Raw genomic sequence first — 21,360 nt, 5'->3', positions numbered from 1 at the left:
GTAATTTTCTATAAGGTGGGAACTATTATCTTGCCTTATGCTATTAATATGTAAGACTGTATACTATTTATTGGTAGATATTCTATAAATGTTTAGATTAAGATGATGAGGATGACAATAATGGTGACAAAAACAAATAGGCAGATGAAATGCAGCATTTAGGGACTTGGTACCTGTTAAAAGTTAATGAACTGCCACTCCAGAAACTGAACGCTTCCTTTCCACACTGGTAGTAATAATTGTGAGAGTAGAACAAAAAGAAGAGAAACCAAGCCTTGGGATGTCCCACCTAAGCCAGATAAGTCAACACTAGGTCCCTGCCTTAAGAAAATAAAGAAGTTTATCTTTGTCACAATCCAGTTGTTTTTAAGATATATTCAATTACTGGAAGAAGATATGTCAGGGTAATACTCACCTTTACTAATAGTCTCATAGCAGACTACACATACTCTTGCTTCCTTTTCTAGATACTGCAATTTACACTTCCTATTACAACAGACACCGCAAAATACCTATAAAGGACAAAATATCAAATTTGATTTTGTTTCAAGCATGTTTATACCAACTGGAGGCAGGGGGAGGAGAGACCCGAACTCTAACCAAAAACCATTTTTCTGATTACATAAACAAGTTTTCTAATCACCATAATCATAGGTAATTATTAAATGATTCTTTTTATTTTTATTATTTTACTTAAATGAGGTTTCTGTAATTTAAAATTGTATCTCTGATGAGAATTCCTTTAAGTCAATTATGTTAATTGGAAGGGAGCAAAAACTTTCTTAATGAATAAGTTCATAACTTAAAAAGCTTTCTGTGGTCCTTTACAACTTCTTTTTTTTTTTTTTTAACTTTTTGGCCGTGCTACGCTGCATGCGGGATCTTATTAGTTCCCCGACCAGGGATCGAACCTGTGCCCCCTGCAGTGGAAGCACAAAGTCTTAACCACTGGACTGCCAGGGAAGTCCCCCTCCTTTACAACTTTTAAAAGGAGAATGTTATTCAAAAAAGAAACAGACTCACAGATATAGAGAACAAACTAGTGGTTACCATCGGGAGGAGGAAAGTGGGGAAGGGCAAGATAGGGCTAGAGGATTAAAGGGTACAAACTACTAAATATAAAATAAATAAGCTACACGGATATATTGTACAGCACAGGGAATATAGCCAGTATTTTATAAGAACTACAAATGGAGTATAATCTTTAAAAAGTGTGAATCACTATGTTCGATACCTGAAACTTTCATAATATTGTAAATCAACTATACTCAATTAAAAAAAAAAAAAGAGGGGCTTCCCTGGGGGCGCAGGGGTTTCCGGAGCCTGTGCTCCACAACGGGAGAGGCCACAACAGTGAGAGGCCCCAACAGTGAGAGGCCCCAACAGTGAGAGGCCCGCATACCGCAAAAAAGAAAAAAGGAAAAAGAAAAACAAGTAGAATGTTATTTTTCTAAAAGAGAGTAGGGTTGATCTGAGACTAACATATTACTGGAAAATGCTGAAAAAAACGCAATGTTATTTCTAGAGGCAACTCTTGAGTCCATAGACTATTAAGATAGTCAGAACACAAATGAAGTCACAGCTTCAGCGTTCTGAACCTTGTGCAAGCCAATCTGCTTTTTTTCTCAGTGTTTACCTCAAGTATCGAGCATAACACTAGCTGCAGAGTAGTCTTGAAATTAAGTATTCAAGGATAAACTGGAAGCTGACTGAATTCCGTGCATCTGATGTGTTCATGTTAGAGAGAGAATGAAACGTATTCTTAGATTTCACAAAAATTAGTGTTCCTCATTTCCCAGTATGTAATACCCATGACAATGTGACATTTATTCAAACCTCAAGCAATCTGTAAAATGACAGTGCTTTACACACTTCCACGTAGGTGAAAAACGATGATTTTAAACTAACTGAATCTTGTAATCATCTCTTTATCAGCTTTTTTGTCACATTAAATTTCATTTAAAATGTCTCAAAAGAATAAAAGACAAAGATTTTTATAGCTTACTTTTCCACATGCTCTGCAGTGATGTCGCCGTTTCGTAAAAGTAAATTTGACTTGGCAGTTCATACAATTTGGAGCTTCTGAATCAGGAACCCAAGTAGGTTGTTTCTGGCCCAAAACAAGGCCTTCTTTGCAAGTGTTTGCAGGCAGAGATTCTTCATTTGCAGTTACAAAACTGGATCCACCTTCAAAATTACTTTCTATATCAATGTAATTAGAATTGAAGCTAACCTGAGGATCAGTCACAGAATCTGTAGCACAAGTGGTTGGAACAATGGTATTTGCTATTCTGGGTTCACTTTCAGACATATTTGGAACATCCAGCTTATTTGGTTCCTTTGAACTCCTTGTTCTTGATGGAACACTAAACAGTTGCTTAGGTCTGGCGCCTCCAACATGAACAGATTGACTGTTACTATCAGAGACTGATAATTCATTTGTAATCTCAGACTTACTGCTAGATAACACTTGTTCAACTGGAATTGCACTTTTTTCCCCTAAAGAAAGGCTACCATTTTCTGTTGTATTCTGTTTATCAACCGTTTCGCAAATCATATTAATACCAGGACTTTCCCCAGTAGCTCCTGCTTCAGCATTGAAATATATATTATCGACATTTCCATCATCTGGGCCTTTCATATCTATCTGATTCATCTGAGATTTTGAGACATTTACATTTTCTTCAAATGGTTTTATGTTACTAGGCTGAAGATACTGTTCAGTTAGAAAGGCATCAAGTTCAGCATCACTAACTGGTGCACCACTTTTCATGCCTTCATCAATATTAAAGTAATCCAGATCTTGTCCACTGATATCATTGCTTGAAAAAGTGAAACCTTCACAACAGTCAGGAGATTCTGGGGCATTAGCACCAGAAAGCTCTATTTGAGATTCTGCAGCTGTAGAAGAACTGGTGTTATCAGGGTAATCCAAAGACTCAACTCTAACTACCATCTGGTTAGAATCTGCCTTTCTATGTCCCATCTTTTCAATTAATGGCTGATGAGGTATGTTTTTACATTTTTCCTGTTTCAAAAGATCAGTCTCCTTCAAAGGTTCCCCACCTGAAGTCATATTCTTCTGTATTTCTTCATGCACAGTCACTGCATCTTTTATATTATCTTTATATTCATTCTGGGGTAAACTATCACCATGAGCTTTATTTTCAATTAATGATCCACACAAAGACCCAGGTACTGGAAGACAGGACAATGAGGAATATGTATTTTCACTTGAAACATGTAAAGTTGAAGCAGAATCTTGGTTTTCATCCTTATTATCTCTAAGATCTAAATTTCTTGAGTCTTCTTTTGCAGATTGTTTTATAAATATAGCAGTCCTATCTTCCTGAAAGGAAAAGTCAGTTAACTTGAAATTTTCATCTCTTAAATTTAAATCATTTAAGCATAAACCTCCATTTTTTGGAAGACTGCAAGACAAAGCACTTGTGCTGCCTCCTTCTTTTAAACATTCTGGGGCAGCTATGACTGGCACATCTACCTCCTCTTTTACCAAACAGCCATCAGCTTTTACTAATTCACATGGCTGGTTCTTGTACTGTAGGTGGTCTTTGGCATCAAACATTTTGGAACTTTGTTGAGTCAAAGCAGATGGCATGTTGAAATCAACAACTGGTTCTAACTGATTAGAGATCTTTTTATCCTCTAAATTTTCTTTTCCGCTGTAATTACACAAATCTGAAAGTGTCGTATCTACTTTTATACCAAATTCTTTAGTTCCACTGATTTCTCTGTTTTGTAATTCAGAACTGACATCATTCTGTTCCTCTTTGACTGTATTATTACCACGGTCTGTTGAAGAAATACAGAAAGTTTCTGACACTGAAGATAAATCCAATCCAATCAAGGAATCTGCACTAGACTTAAAATCATCTGGCAATAATTTTTTAATATCTTCTTCACTATTAATTACATGAACTAAGTTACCCATGTCACTTATCAGATCACAGACAGGTTTACTACATCGTCCCATATATAGAGGCTGGATTTCATCTGAAGTGCCACCATCCACAGAAGAAAGGAGATCAAGTCCTGTTACATTTTTTTCATTTTGTATAGAAGTTTGTCCCTCAAGTGTTTTTTCATTCAGGGCAATTTGATTTGTTTCATAGCCTGTTTCTGATGAGGCACAACAATTAATGCATTGTTGATCCTTTGGAAGCAGTGAAGTTAGCTGTGAGGAAGCCAACTCTGAAGAGACTGAATAGTGGTTAGAATCATATGAATTTTGCGCATCTTGGAGATAATCTTGTTCATCTAATTAAAATAGAAATATAATGTTAGTCAGGAGACCCAAATCAAAATTATTACAAAGACGTTATGGTTTCTACGACTTCTAAACTTTTTTTTAGACCAGAAATATATTACTCTCCTGCAAAATAGTAATAACCTCCAAAATTATTTTCACTTGGATTTAAATTACTTGGGGTTTTTACTTTTTAATGTAGATGTCATATGATAGAAATTCTACTCAAAATAACTCAGTTGCACTATAAAAACCAGACGAAGGAAGAGCTGAAAAACAATCTAACTTCTTTGTTCTGCCCTCCAGTTTCCTAGTCTTCATCCTAAGATGAGGAAAATACTATCTTTCATAGTAATGAAATACCAATTAATATAGAACTTTCAGGTTGCTTTCAGCTGGTTCGTATGTTGTTTTTAAAGGTCTTTCTTTTACCTAAACGTGTATCTGGAGAGAAACTTCTACCTTTCTTACTTCTATTTCTGGCTATTGGTTCTATTCAGTATAAGAATACACTAATTCATTATAATAAGTGAATGTTTTACAGAAGATAACCATGTGACCAAAATTGAAACCAAGTTTTGCTAAGAGTACTAATTACGGACATTTTAAAATTACATTAATGGCAAAAATGAAAAACTGACAAACCTGGATTCTGTTCAAAATCATCGAGGAGTTTATCCAAGTCACTGACTGCTGCTTTAAAATAACTGTCCATCCTACTTGTAGACTTACTCAGAATTTAATTCTTGTGTGCCTAGAAAATACGAAGTATGATAGTTCATTTAATTCTCTGACATATAAATATTATACCATGTACTGCATGCCAAGAAACAGAGCCAGGGAATAGACACAAATAAAATGTAAGAGTATTGCTTTGAAGAATCTGTAATTTAGTTGGGGAAATTCCTCTATATATACAAAAATGACATGAAAACAAACTCTAACAACATAACATGCATACATAAACTATTTAAAATTTAAAACACTTATCTAAATAACTCATGGGTCAAAGAATGCATAGTTGAAAGCTATAAATAGCTGTAAGTACCACGTATCAAATAATATAAAATATACTACACACAAAAATACTGCATGTAAAAACTTGCAAGATTCAGCAAAAGTGAATACTTAAAGACAGATACCTAGAGACTTAGATGCTTATACTAGAAAAAAAAGAATGAAAACAAATAAGCTAACAGCAGAAATTAAAGAAATAGAAAACAAGCATATGAGAGAGGTACAAGAAAACTAAAAGTTAGTTTTATGAATAAAGTAAAAGAACCTCTGATCTGTGGCAGGAGCTCCATCAAATAAGCCTGAGACACCTTGAAGGAATCTATCAATGACTAATGGGACAATATAAAAAGGACACAGGAGCTAAGTATCACTGGCTTAAATGGGACAAATGAACCTCAAATAAATGAAGACTACAAAGGACTGACCACAAATCAAATGGATTAAAAAAAACTAACAAACCAAGAGATCATAATGATACTAAAAACAAAACCAAAAACCACCACTCATTAGAGAGTTGCTAGGGCAGTAACCCTTTACTCTGAAAACTGATATACTAAGAGAAAAGAACTAAGAATTTATCCTGCCCTTTATTTACAAAATGTACTTTAGGATAAGAAAACAGTTGCTGAGGAAGAATTCTTTATATAAGAATTCCAGTTGATAAATGCAGAAAGATATTAAAATTGTTTTAATCATTTCTTCATAGTCCCTAAAACAATAAATGGACTACACAATGGCTATCAATGGACGTTAAAACTGTTAGATGAAAGCTGGTTCTTTGAGAAGATAAACAAAATAGATAAACCACTATAAAAAAACTGTTAGATGAAAGGTTGAGGGGAACTTTATAATGGTGGGATCAGGCCAACACATCTAAATCCAGTGACCAACTTCACCATCAATTAATGTGGAAGACATAGAATCACATACAAAATATTCCTGCCCAAAAAAAACAAACAAAAAAACCAAAAAAACCCAAAAAAAACCTGAATCCAAATCTAATCAAGTTTTTAGCACTAACTGCATATTTACAGGAAATTCAAGGATAGAGGGACAATTTAAATGATATGAAAAGAAAGCAATTGGCTAAATCCAGAAGGGGAAACACTTTTCAGCAATGTTCCTCAAACAGTTGATAATGACTTATGTGGAAGACATAGAATCACATACAAAATATTCCTGCCCAAAAAAACAAACAAAAAAACCAAAAAAACCCAAAAAAAACCTGAATCCAAATCTAATCAAGTTTTTAGCACTAACTGCATATTTACAGGAAATTCAAGGATAGAGGGACAATTTAAATGATATGAAAAGAAAGCAATTGGCTAAATCCAGAAGGGGAAACACTTTTCAGCAATGTTCCTCAAACAGTTGATAGTGAATGACTTTTTTTTTAAACTTCCAGTCTGTTACAAACTGTTACTTTTGTAAAACACAATAAAACAATACAAATTTTGCAATAATATACAAACAAAAAGATATAGATTATTAAACACATTTGAATGGTGCCCTGAGTAAGGAATAGGAGTGGGAAATGAAGGATAAAAGACAATAAACTACTGAAAGGGCTTTACTAGAGCCACTTATGATGGTCACCATGAACTGAGGACACATGAGGCTCAGAAAAAATGAGAGATACTTTAAAGATGGGTTAAAAAAGATTATATAGAGCTTAAGAGAATTGAACAAACAGGAAGACCTATCTGAAGAAATAACCTAAAATGTAGCCCAGAGAGATGCGGAAGAAGAAAATATGAAAAAAGAAGTTAAAAAACATGGATGACAGAATGAGAATGGAGCCCTGTAAGGAAAACAGAGCATGGAACAAGTATGCTTGAAAAGATAATGCCAGGAATTCCAGAACTGATGAAAAACACAACAGATAGAGGTAACCCATTACCAAGCAGTATAAATACAGTTGACCCTTGAACTACATGGCTTTGAACTGCACAGCTCACTTATCTGCAGATGTTTTTCAATAGTAAATACTGCAATACTCCACAGAGTTGGTTGAATCATGGATATGGAGGAACCATGGATACGGAGGGCTGACTATAGGTTATATGTGAATTTTTGACTTGCAGAGAATCAGCACCCCAACCCTCACATGGTTCAATGGTCGACTGTAAAGAGAAGTTAGATACTCTACAGTGAAACTTTTGAACTCCAAGATAGAATAGCCAGAGAGAAAATGTCATCTTCAAAGAAACAATAATTACGCTAGCACAAGGTAAACTTCAGAACAATTCTCATTAACAATGGTATGCCATCCTATTCATTAAAGCATATTATTCTTTTATTTCCATTTTTAAATTTTATTTATACCATACATATACAAAAGTACATGAAAACACATAGGCACCAAAACAAATAAAAGGAACTTGGAGGAAGAGACAATATAGGAAGAAGAAAACTTCAAAGAAACTAATATTCTCAGAAAAAAAAACCAATGCGACTATGAAACAGCAACAGGAAGCCATACGTAAAGAATATGTGAAGAAAAAAGATCATGAAAATTGATAACACAGATCTTAAAATTCAAGTGAGGCTTACAGAATGTAGTAAAAGCAGTGCTTAAAGGGGCACTTATAGCATTAAGTGCATATATTAAAAAAGAAAGATCTAAGAATCCATAATCTAAGCTTCCACTTTGGGAAATTAGAAAAAGAACAACTTAAGCCCAAAGTAGGTAGAAGGAAAGGTAACAAAGATCAGAGCAGAAATCAATGAAATTAAAAACAGGAAAATAGAGAAATGGAGAAAAACCACTGAAACCAAAAACTCTTTCTTTGAAAAAAGTAAAATTGATAAACTAGGCTAATTAAAAAAAGAGATACAAATAACCAATATCAGAAGTGAAAGAGGGGTCATAACTATTGATACCATGGACACTTAAAGGAAAATAAAGCAATATTATGAACAATTCTATGCCCCCAAACTTGATCATTTTGATGAAATGGACTAATTCCTTGAAAAACACAAACTACCAAAATTCACACAAAAACAGACAACCTGAACAGTCCTATATATATTAACAAAACTGAATCAATAATTAATAACCTTCCACAAAAAAAGTCATCAGGTCTAGATAGCTTCACTGGTGAATTTTACCAAATATTTAATGAAGAAATGATCCAAATCTTCCATAGTCTCCTTCAGAAAAAAAGAAGCACAGGGAACACTTCCTAACTCAATTCTATAAGACCAGCATTACTCCAATACCAAAATCAGATAAAGACATTACAAGAAAGAAAAACTACAGACCAATGTAACTTATGAACACAGAAGTAAAAACCCACAACAAAATATTAGCAAATCAAATCCAGTGATGTATAAACAAAATTATACGCAACAACCAAGTGGGATTTATTCAGGTATGCAAGGCGGGTTCAACATTTGAAGATTAATCAATGTAACATACCACATCAACAGACTAAAGAAAAATTATCATATAATCATATGAACTGATGCAAAAGAAAAAGCATTCGACAAGACCCAATACTTACTCATGATAAAAGCTCTCAGCAAATTATGAGTAGAGGAGAACTTCTTCAGTTTGATGAAGAATATCCACAAAATACCTACAGCTACCATTACACAATATATTTAGTGATGAGAAGCTAGATGCCCTACCCCCAAAGACTGGGATCAAGGAAAGGATGTCTTCTCTCACCACTCCTATTGCACATAGTACGGAAACCCTCACTACTGTAATAAGAAAAGGAAATGAAAGGTACACTGTTTGGAAAGGAAGAAATAAAAATGTCTTTATTTGTGATGACATGATTTTCAATGTAGAACATCTCCCCAAACTGACCCCCCAATATGGAAAAGTGAGTGTAATAGCAAGGATGCAGGATACAAGGTTAATATACAAAAGTCAAATGCTTCCTACATGAGCAAGGAACAGTTGGAATTTGAAATTTTAAAAAACAGCTTTTACAATATACCTCAAAGATTAAATGCCTAGATATAAGTATAAAATATATACAGGACCTATATGTGGAAAACTACAAAATGCTGACAAAAAATCAAAGAAGATCTAAATAAATGGAGATATAGTCCATGTTTATGGACAAGGAGACAATACTGTTAAGATGTTAGTTCTTCCAACCTGATCTGTAGATTCAGTGCAATCCCAATCAAAATCCCAGTAAACTATTTTGTAGAACTCACGAAACTGATTCTGAAGTGTATATGGAAAGGCAAAGGACCTATAACAGTCAACACGATACAGGGATACCTTGAAGATATTGTAGATTTGGTTCCAGGCCAGTGAATATCACAATAAAGTGAGTTGCACAAATTTCTTGGTTTCCCAGTGCACATAAAAGTTATATGGCATTCGTCCAAATAATTTAAAGATTTACACTATACTGTAGTTTATTGTGTGCAATACTATTATGTATAAGAAAACCAATGTACACACCTCAATTAAAAAATTCTTTATGCTAAAAATGCTAATCGTCATCTAGGCCCTCAGCAAGTTATAGTAGTAACATCAAAGATCACTGATCCCAGATCACCATAACAAATATAATAATAATGAAAAGTATGAAATACTGCAAGAATTACACCTTACATAAGAATGTATTTTAAATGGATAATAGAGGGGGAGTGGCTAAGACAGAGGAATAGGAAGACCTTGAGCTCACCTCCTCCCATGGGCACACCAAAATTACTACTTAAAGAGAAACTATTGATGAGAACTAGCAGAAATGATCTTCTACAACTTAATATAAAGAAGGAACCCCAACAAGATGGGTAGGAGAGGTGGAAACATGGTACAGTCAAGACACATACCCTTGGGTGGGTGATCCGTAAGCAGCAGGATAATTACAACTGCAGAGGTTCTCCCCAAGGAACAAGGGGCCTGAGCTCCATATCAGGTTCCCCAGCCTGGGGGTCCTATGCCAGGAGAATGCGCCTCCTAAAACATTAGGCTCTGGGCCTACATTCCGGATAGCCAGAGGGCTGGGGGAAACAGAGCCTTCACTCTTAAAAGTGTGCACACCAAATCACACATGCTCTGAGATCCAGGGCAGAAGCAGTCATTTGAAAAGCGATTTGGTCAGACCCACTTGCTGATCTTAGAGAGACTCCTGGAGAGGCAGGAGGCAACGGCAACTTACCCTGGGGACATAGATGCTGGCAGCAGTCGTTTTGGGGAGCTCATTCTACCATAAGGACACTGGTGACGAGAAGCACCATTTTGGAATCCTCCTTCTGGCTTATCAGCCATGGGATCTGGACCTAACCAACAGCAGGCCAGCATCAGCTCCACGACATCCCAGACCTCACAGCCAACCATGTCAGGAACCAGCCCTGCCCACCAACAGGCCAACACCAGCCTCAGGACCGGGCTCCGCCCACTAATGGCCAGCACTAGTCCTGGCCCAAGCACCTCATGACCCAGCCCTGCCCACCAGCAGTCTAGCATCAGGACTGGGACACCACAGGCCATGCAGCCAGCCACGTCAGGACCTGGCCCTGCCACCAGCAGCCAGCAGTCTTCACACTACTCAGGGCATGGCAACCAAACCAGACAAGGGGTCAGCCACACCCACCAGGACGCCCACAGCAGTCACCCCAACAAAATAGAAGGGCCCATGCAGTCCACCTAGAGGGCACTCCTTAGAGCAGATAGGCCCGGGGATGAGAGGGGAGTATGCTGCTGGGCATCATAGGACGTCTTCTACATAAGGTCATTTCTCCAAGATCAGGAAGCATACCCAACCTACCAAATACACAGAAATAAAGACAGAGAATTAGGCAAATGAGGCAACAGAGGAATATGTTCCAAATGAAGGAACGAGATAAAACCCCAGAGGAAGAACTAAGTGGAGATAAGTAATCCACTTGATAAAGAGTTCAAGGTAATGATAATAAAAATGCTCAAAGAACTCAGGAAAAGAATGGATGAGCACAGTGAGAAGTTGGAAGTTTCCAACAAAGAATTAGAAAATATAAAGAACCAAACAGAGTTGAAGAATACAATAACTGAAAGAAAAAAAATACTCCAGAAGGAATCAGCAGTAGACTAGATGATACAGAGGAACAGATCAGTGAACTAGAAGACAGAGTAGTAGAAATCATTCAAGCTGAACAGGAAAAGAAAAAACGAATTAAAAAAAAAAAGAGGACAGCTTAAGAGACCTCTAAGACAACATCAAGTGTACTAACTTTGCATTATAGGAGTTCCAGAAGGAGAAGAGAGAGAGAAAGGCAGAGAACATATTTGAAGACATAATAGCTGAAAACTTCCTTAACCTGGGAAAGGAAACAGACATTCAGAACCCACAGAATCAAGGAATCACAGAGAGTCCCAAACAAGATCAACCAAAAGAGAACAAAGACATATGGAAATAAAATGGCAAAACTGCCATCTGTAACAACATGGATGGAACTAGAGGGTATTATGCTAAGTGAAATAAGTCAAACAGAGAAAGACAATTACTATATGATTTCACTTATATGTACAATCTGAAAAACAAATGAACAAACACAACAAAAGAGAAAGAGTCATATATATAAAGAACAAATCCCCCTTGCCAGAGGGAAGGGTGATGGGGGGAGGAGAGAACTAGATGAGGGAGACTAAGAGGTACAAACTTCCAGTTACAAAATAAATAAGTCATGGGTATGAAATGTACAGGGTGGGGAATACAGTCAATAATTATTTAATATCTTTGTATGGTGACAGATGGTAACTAGAGTTATTGTGGTGATCATTTTGAAATGTATAGAAATATCAAATCACTATGTTATATACCAGGAACTAACATAGTATTGTAGATCATTTATACTTCAAAAGCAAACAAACAAACTCAGAAAAAAAGATCAGATTTGTGGTTACCAGAGGCAGGGGGTGGAGGGAGGGGGAACTGGATGAAGGTAGCAAAAAGGTACAAACATCAGTTATAGGATAAATAAGTACTAGGGATGTAATGTACAGCATGATAAATACAATTAAAATTGCTGTATGTTATATATGAAAGTTGTTGACAGTAAACCCTAAGAGTTCTCATAACAAGGAAAAAAATTTTTTTCTATTTCTTTAATTTTGTATCTATATGAGATAAAGGATGTTCACGAAACTTACTCTGGTAATCGTTTCATGATGTATGGAAGTCAAATCATTATGCTGTACATCTTAAACTTATATAGTGCTGTATGTCAGTTTTATCTCAATGAAACAGGAAGAAGAAATAAAAATAAAATGGATGAGACTAAATGTAAAATGCAATATTCTAAAAACTTCTTGAAAAAGCATAAGAGAAAATCTATATAACCTTGGGTTGGTGATGATTTTTTTTTTTTTTTTTTTTTTTGGGTTTGGGGCTTGTGGGATCCTCCCAGACCGGGACACGAACCCGTGGTCCCCTGCATCGGGAGGCGGACTCTCAACCACTGCACCACCAGGGAAGCCCCGGTGATGAATTTTTAAATATAACACCAATGGCATGAGACATGAAAGAAAAAAATTGATAAGTTGGACATTATTGAAGTTAAAAAAAAAATCTGCTCTGAAAAAGACACTGTTAAGAAAATGAGAAGACAAGCCACAGAGTGGGAGATAATATTTGCAAAACACATAACTGATAAAGGACTTGTGTCCGAAGTCCTCAAAAAACTCTTAAAATTCAATAATTAGATAACAAACAATCCAATTAAACAATGGGCAAAAGTTCTGAACAGATACCTCTCCGAAGAAGATATAAAGTTTGCCCAACAAGGACCTACTGTATAGCATAGGGAACTCTGCTCAATACTCTATAATAACCTAAATGGGAAAAGAATTTTAAAAAGAATAGATACATGTATATGTATAACTGAATCACTCTGCTGTACATCTGAAACTAACACAAGATTGGTAATCAACTATACTCTAAAATAAAAATTTAAAAAGATATAAAATTTGCAAATAAGCATATGATAAAATGATCAATATCATTTATCTTTAGAGAACTACAGAGTTAAATAATGAGATACCACTTCATATCTATTACAATGGCTGAAATCCAAAAAACTGACAATACCAAATGCCCCAAGGATGCCAAACAGCAGGAACTCTCATTTATTGCTGATAGGAATGCAACATGGTACAGCCACTTTGGAAAACACCTTGGCAGTCTCTCACAAAACTAAACATAGTCTTACCATATGAACCAGCAATCATAATACTGGGTATTTACCCAACTGATTAAAGATTTATGTCCACATAAGAACTGAGATGTGAATGTTTATAGCAGCTTTATTCATAACTGCCAAAATATGGAAGCATCCAAGATGTCCTTCAGTAAGTGAATGGCTAAATAAACTCTAGTACATCCATGCAATGGAACATTATTCAGTGATATAAAGAAATGTACCATCAAGCCACAAAAAGATGAATGAATCTTAAATGGGTATTGCTAAGTGAAAGAAAGCAGTCTAAAAAATCTCTATACTATACAATTCTAATTTTATGACATTCTGGAATGGGTAAAACTAGAGCGACAGTACACGCATCAGTGATTGCCAGTGCTCTGGAGTAGGGGAGGACAGAACAGGTAAAGCAGGGTGGTGAAACTATTCAGTATAATACTATAATGGTGAATACAAGACATTAAGCATTTGTCAGTACCCATACAACTTTATAACACAAAGAATAACCTCAATGTATGCAAATTTTTAAAAATGTTTAGAAGGTTGAGGGACTCAGATGGAATGCAGAATGTGAAAAAAAAAGTCTAAATGCATTACGAATGTATAAAACAACCATGCTGAAGGGGGTGGAGAAATAAAGTTCTACCTTTGGAAATAAGTGGAGTCTAAAGGCAACACAAGCATTGTACTCTAGTTGATAAAGTTGTTTCTCCTGGGGGTATGGGTTAATTCTGAAACCATCATACACATATGCTGGAAATGAAATTAAATAAATGGATGGCTGATGGTGAGAGTGAGGTTTCCACTTTTGGAGGGGAAGGTTATATATAAGCAAGGGGAGGAAGCTAGAATGATCCATGTGGTAATGAATTTGAGTTGGAGACATCAGTATAAATTCATGTTTAGCTTAATATGGACACAGATGGTTACACATTTGTAATAATTTTTTGTTTGAAATATTTATAGATATTAGCATAAACCATATCTCTTGCTCCATCAGCTGAAAGGGCCTAAAAGCAAGACGTCTTAGTGGCAACAAGCACACTAGTGCCCAGATCTTGATTTCTCCAACAAAAGGAACCAAGGCTCCTTGGAGAAATTGCTGATTGTTAAGACTGGGACAGGAAATATACAAGATGAGCATGGAGTATCTTATAATGCTGGAAAGTAAGGAAATGCATGTGCACATACATGCACACACATAATGAAGGAGGTATGTCAAAATTTGCCTCCCATTCAGTCTTTCTCAGGAAACTACTAGAAGATGTACTTTGCCAACATGAAGGCGACACCAAGAAAGAAAGAAGACCTGACATCCTGGAAACAGGTTATCCCACACAGGGGAGAGAAAAATGAAATTCACAGATGAGCATAAAAGGACACTTCAGGAAGATAGCTGTACAACAGGCCTAGAGAGCAACCCATCAAGATGGAGGCAGGGTGACAGAAAATTACAGGAAAGCTGTTGCAAAATAAACAAACAGATGATCTGATGTGTGTGAATCTACCAACAGGAGATTTACACATCTTGCCTGAAAGGTTGTTAATAGATTAAATAAAAGATATGAAAAGATATATTAAAAAACCAAGATGATTATTAACTCTAGGAAAAACACAGAATTATATAAGAAAGGAAGTATCATCACAATATAATACCTGGCTCAGCTGTACACAATATTTACATAAATGAAGCAAACACTAAATAATAATTTAACTAAAAATTAACATATAACTAATTTGCAAATATAAAGGAGGGGAGAAGTGCAGTATTTAAACGTGGAGGCTGGTGTAACAAACAAATTCCCGGGCTTCCGTGGTGGCACAGTGGTTGAGAGTCCGCCTGCCGATGCAGGGGACACGGGTTCGTGCCCCGGTCTGGGAAGATCCCACATGCCGCGGAGCGGCTGGGCCCGTGAGCCATGGCCGCTAAGCCTGTGCGTCCGGAGCCTGTACTCCGCAACGGGAAAGGCCGCAACGGTGAGAGGCCCGCGTACCGCAAAACAAAAACAAAACCAAAAACATAAATTTCCATCTTCTATAATAGGAAGTTGGTAAATCACGTCTACAACTATGGTAGGATGGGGGTAGGGAGGAGAAATAGCTGTATATGAGAGCAGGTTATTTAAAAACCTAGAGGTGAAAGAGTTGAATAGTCGCTGACTGTGGGGCAGCCTTTCTCAGTAAGGGTTCTGTGAGAGATTAAGCCTTAATGCCCCTAAGGCATCCACTTTAACGTAATGAATTAACATCTCTCCTGTGCATCTGAAGTGTTACTGCAGTTGACCCTTGAACAATGGGGTTTGGGTGCTGACACTTCACGAAGTCCTATATAACTTACAGTCAGCCCTCTGTATCCACAGTTCCTCAGTATGTGAGATTCCTGTCTGTATCCATGGATTCAACCAAGCAGGATGGTGTAGTAGTGTAGTATTTATTTACTACTGGAAAAAATCTGCGTATAAGTGGACCTGCAGTTCAAACTCGTGTTGTACAAGGGTCTGCTGTAGTTATAAATCACCCTTGGGGGAACTGAGAAAATAGTTACTCAAGTTATTTTCTGTGTTTGTGATTCCAAAGAGGAACAATTAGAAAAGCTGCTTCTGTAGAGTGGGATTCAGGGAGAGAAGGATGAGGGCAGAGGGTTGTTTTTCACTGTAAGTCTTATAGGATTATTTGACTCTTTAAATTATGTACAGGTATCCCTGTGATAAACATAAGTATTACCTTAAAATAAATATAATAGCAAAAAGTAATAAAGGAACTATGAATACAAAATGTATTTTTAAAAAATAAAGCACAGAACTCAAAGGTGTAGAAACAGTTCTCATTAGAAAAAGCCCAATAATTTTTCTTAAAAATTATAGAATTTATTACATAATATCTACTTAAAAAGTATTTCTATCTAAATAGCAATGTACTACTAAGTATTATGTTCTTTGAGTCACCTAAAAGATACAAAACAAGGTAGGATAATTAAATAATAATATAATCTAACAATGTGTAAAACGTATGACATTGAAATCTTTTGACATGAAATCTTATTAAACTGCACATACTTCCCATTTCAATCAAGATTTACTTATTGTGCCAGTAATCTACCCTTGTACAGAAGACACAAAAGAAATACAAGATATATTCCCTATTCTAAGGAAGTTTATTTATGTGTGCATATGATAAGTTGTTTTAGGTAGTATCTTTACTCACTTGGCCATTTATGTATTCATAATTTTATAAACAAATATTTACAATATTTACTCTGCAAAAATGATTTTTAAAAATCTCTTCATGAGTAAAACCAAATTGGCAACAACATGGAAGATTTGTCAGAAAACAACAAAACCAATAGTAAGGAGACTCCTAAAATGGTTAAGGTGAGAGATGATGAGGGCCTGAACTGAGACAGGGCAGATGGAAAGGAAACAGATATAAAAGCGGCTAAAGGGGCTTCCCTGGTGGCACAGTGGTTGAGAGTCCGCCTGCCGATGCAGGGGACACGGGCTCGTGCCCCGGTCCGGGAAGATCCCACATGCCGCGGAGCGGCTGGGCCCGTGAGCCATGGCCGCTGAGCCTGCGCGTCCGGAGCCTGTGCTCCGCAACGGGAGAGGCCACAACAGTGAGAGGCCCGCGTACCGCAAAAAAAAAAAAAAAAAAAGGTCTAAAGAATGGGAACTTTTGGGGCGTGAAAGCAAGGGAGAAAGCTAGGATTACTGCCAGGTTGCCATCGCAAGTGACTGGGTAGACGGAGGTAGCACTGACCATAACAGGCAATACAAAGAGGAGCAGGACTGAGGGAAAACACGAGTTCACGTTTGGACTGGTGTTTGAAGTACCTTGAGAACATTCTGGGGGAGATGTCCGATAGGCTGTTGAATATAAGGATCTGGATGCAGGAGAGAAGTCTGAGATAGATAAAGATTTGGGAATTGGCAGCACATAGCTGTTAATAGATGAAATCACCTAGGAAGAGAATATAGAAGAGGATAGGAGCCTGACATCAGATAACTAAAGGTCACAATTGGTGGTGTTCTTAAAGCCACTCTGAAAAAACTTTGCCCATAGTTCTATGTACTTCCATGAAAAAATATCCAATATATAATGCTAAAAGACAAAAAAATCAAATTGTAAAACTTCATGCATAGTACAAATCCATTTTTACAAATAAGTTGTAAAAAAAATTATAGTATTAGCAAAGTCACAAGAAAAAAAATACAGAGGAGAAAACACCAAACTTTTCACAATGGTGTCTGAGATTATGTAAGCATAACATCTATATTACATGTTCTTATAGTATTTTTTTAACAAAAATATACTACTTCTATAAACAGGAAAAAAGATAATTTTGTTCCTTTCCTTCAAAAAAAAATGATAGCATGTATCCTTATAATGTAAAAAGATAATACAAATCTGTTAGAAAAACACTTGGACACTGGACCATAAATGGGCAAACAATATGAACAGATAACTAGTAAGATTATGAAAAAACATTCAATGTACAACCTGCATTACCGAAGTAACACAAATCAGAATACATACCATTCACTGCCTACTAGATCAGAATATGATCTTTTTAATAATAAAAGTACTCAATGTTGGTAAGTGTTTGATAAAAAGAGCATCTCAGACACGGCTGATAGGAAATAAACTGGTATACTCACTCAGGGGAACAATGTGATAATATGCATCAATCGATTCAAAAAGATTCCTAACATTTGATCTAACGATTCTCATTTCATAAATTCAAGAAAATAATCCAAAACAACTGAAAATATGCAAAGATATTTTGCAAAATCATTAATTGAAACAATCTAAACACCGATATTAGGACACAGAAAATTATGTAGGCATAAGTGATGTTTATGTCTATCAAAACTTTTTTTTTTAAGTATATACTCTATGGCCTAGCAATTCCACTTCTAGAGAAACACTAGTACTTAGGCTCAAGAACACATTATAAAGAACTTTCAATGTTGCAATGTTTGTAATAGTGAAAATTGCAAAGAACCTAACAGCTCATCAATACAAGAATGATTAAATCAGCTTTTTAAAACTGTGGTCTGAGGAACCCTAAAGACCCCAAGAGCTTTCGGCAGGTGAGGGCCTTCCTGTTCCAAATACCGATCTGTGCAAGGATGGATTTTCTTAATATGCTTCAGTTTAAACAAGGTAGCGCACCAGACTGAAGGGCAAAGCAAATATGAGAATCTAGCCGTCTCCTATAAAGCCAGACATTAAAGTGACCTACTAAAAATGTAAAACAATGCCATCTTTCTCACTAAATTTTTAAAAAAATATATAGTTACTTTAAACAATATAATTTAATTCAATATATAATGGGTTACTGTTATTTTTAAATGAATAAGTAAAATTTTTTTAATTTTCTGAGTTTTAATTTCTAAAATGGTATATATATACTGCATTAGAAAACAAAAACTCTTCTAGTCCTCGATAATTTTTAAGTGTATAAAGGGCTCCTGAGACCCACTGGATTAAATAAACTGTGATACCATCATATTATGTAATATTATAACTGGGGATGATAATTAAAAGGGAATTTATATTTATCTGTAATGTAACTGTTTCAAAAGACACTTTGCTCATGTATCAGTTGTGTAATCAAAAATCATAAAGTCATGTCTGTGAAGCTTTTTAAAAACATGGGGAAATGCTTAAAATATAATTTTAAGCAAGAAAAGCAGGCAAACCAACTGTATATAAAATCTCATTATTTCAGTTAAGAAAATGCCACGGGAAAAAAAGACTCAGGTGAAAACTCAAAATTAACTATTGTTGATTACCTTTAAATGTGGAATTAAAGTTGATTATTTTTCCTTATTCTTTATTATATTTAATTTTTTTTACACTAAACATGCGGTTTAATATCCAGAGGAGAAAAAAGGGAAGAAATTAGGTGAAAAATTATATATAGTTCTACTAGATCAAACCACTGAACTTGTGCCAATTCAAAAGACAAGCTCAAAATAATAAATTAAGGAACCTAATTCGATCAACAAACTGCCTATTTTATTAAAGGAAAAATATTAAGTTATCAAATGTATGGACTGGTTTCCACACGAGTCAAACTAACAAGAACTCCCTTAGTCTGGAATATAGTATCATGCAGTCACGGCAGTACAAATAAGTTTATAGTTTAAAAGTTAGATCATCTTTTATCATTTTTCAAAGGTATTAAAGAAAAGGTAGACTAAGGGACACTAGCGCGTCCTTCTGGTCTAAAACGATGAGAAAATGCATCGGTGCGAGAATGGGCTTTGCTAGAGCACGGGCGGCGGTGACAGATTCCTCTGCGGGGGCAGAGGCATTTCAGCTCAGAGGCTACCACTCACTCCTCGGGAGCGACAGCCCCTCCTGCAGGCGCAGCCCCTTCCCTGGAGGGACAGGCGGCCCTGGGGGCTCTTCTCCCTTCATCCGCTGCAGCCTGGGGGTTGTTCCCCCGGCAGCGCCCTGCACTCCGGGAGGCCCGGGTGGGTGGGACCCGGCAAACAGCGGCCGTGATTGCCATCCTGGCCTGGTCTGGCCCAACAGGCTTTACCGAGGAGCCGCGAGGTTTGAGAGTCCTTATTTCCCAGCCAGCTCAGGGGGGCTCGGAAAAGGAATGGGTCCGGGGCTCAAGGCTCGGCCCCTGGAGGAACAGGAGGGCCAGACCCAGCGCCTAGGGCAGCGCGACCAGCGGTCACCCCGCCCCCTCCCCGAGGGCAGCAGGGGTGAAGAGAGGCCAAGACGCCTGTTCCAGGGGGCTCTTACCTCCCCACACCCCTGCGGAGCTCTGTGAGGCTTGACGAGACGCCGCGTTAAGGAGTGAAGAGCGACCCCGGCCGGGAATCCAGGGTGTGCGCGATGTCGGTTCAAGGTTTGTTGCCCCCCTACCCCCTCCGACCTAGGGAGAGCAGACAGCGCAGGCGCAGAGAAGGCTTTCTGTGCCTCACACACCCCCTCCTGCGTCCGGGGCCTCCCCGCTCACGAGGCGCCTGCGCGCTGCCATGCCGGTTCTAATCCCAGGGCGCCGCGCTGCTTACCGGAAAGGCCTGAGGAGGTTCTGGGGTGACTGGGGTGACTGGGGCTCCTGAAAATAGGCCGTAGGTCGGGACTCGGTTTCCCACTAGAAGCCTTGGAGCCGGGATCGGGAGACGACTGCGTCCGTGTCCGGCTTCCTCTGCCCTTCGCTGACCTAGACGCAGCTTCCCCCGCCCCCAGCCTCCTGCGTCCTGCGGCCTGTACTGGACACACCCGCCTTCTGGGCAGCCAACGCGGCCTGCTCCCCCCAGCGCTGCTGTCTTCCCGGAAAAAACCTCACTTTTTTTGCTTCGGGCTGGTTTTGCAACCACCCGCAGCCCCCTTCCCCCTCACACCCTGGCAGCAACCAAAATGCTCCTACCCCCCTGCCAAGCCTTAAGCCCTCCAGCCGACTGGCCATTCCCAAGGGCTCTGCCTTTGCCTCTCCTTGCTTTAGTTCTGCTTTTCTGACAGTGGCCGCGAGAACAGCTGCCTCCCCGGTCTGAAAACAAAAGCTAACTCATCCGGAGAAGTAAATGTCAATCATGTGATGTATATTTGTGCTTGTTTGAGCTTTACTGTGTTCACCACAAGTTTCCTATAAACTTAAATAAGGGAAGAAGAGACATCTGTGTGAGGTCAGGGTATTACAGACTGGGGAAAAGAATCCGTCGGTTGCCAAAAGGTTTTACCGGTTCAGAATTCATACTGCTCTTTCAAAAATTTCAAGAGTTTTAGTATCTCAGGAATATGTAAGTCTGATGTAATTTGCGGTGAAAGATTTGGGAATCAGCGTTCAAATCCCAAATATGCAAATTGGACAAGCATGGTTACTGATCTTTCAAACATACTTCGTCTTGATTTTCCCAAATTCTGAAATGAAATGGTGTGGCTTTAGTTCAATGATGAAACTTGTA

The 21,360-nt window shown here is 37.6% G+C and overlaps 1 protein-coding gene across 9 annotated transcripts in view; it reads right to left on the bottom strand.

Annotated features, from left to right (window-relative positions):
• Positions 1 to 20,967, bottom strand: part of ZFYVE16 (zinc finger FYVE-type containing 16) — a 54,347-nt gene extending 33,380 nt beyond the window's left edge. For 3 of the 9 annotated variants that reach the window (XM_024755677.1, XM_024755680.1, XM_024755682.1), the window contains exons 1-4: positions 20,467 to 20,962; positions 4,913 to 5,021; positions 2,006 to 4,278; positions 416 to 512 (exon numbers count right to left, since the gene is read on the bottom strand). In XM_024755677.1, coding sequence (XP_024611445.1) covers positions 416 to 512; positions 2,006 to 4,278; positions 4,913 to 4,982 — 2,440 coding nt within the window. In that variant the 5' untranslated portion in view covers positions 4,983 to 5,021; positions 20,467 to 20,962. Of the gene's footprint in view, positions 1 to 415; positions 513 to 2,005; positions 4,279 to 4,912; positions 5,022 to 17,262; positions 17,309 to 20,194; positions 20,328 to 20,466 lie in introns of those variants that run through there. The other 6 variants (XM_024755673.1, XM_024755676.1, XM_024755678.1 and 3 more) reach the window with 4 other exon arrangements.
• Positions 20,968 to 21,360: the final 393 nt, after the last annotated feature.

Source organism: Neophocaena asiaeorientalis, unplaced genomic scaffold (assembly GCF_003031525.2).
Source record: "Neophocaena asiaeorientalis asiaeorientalis breed wild unplaced genomic scaffold, Neophocaena_asiaeorientalis_V1.1 scaffold37, whole genome shotgun sequence".
Classification (NCBI taxonomy): Eukaryota; Metazoa; Chordata; class Mammalia; order Artiodactyla; family Phocoenidae; genus Neophocaena; species Neophocaena asiaeorientalis.
This window is presented reverse-complemented; position numbering and strand designations above follow the sequence as displayed.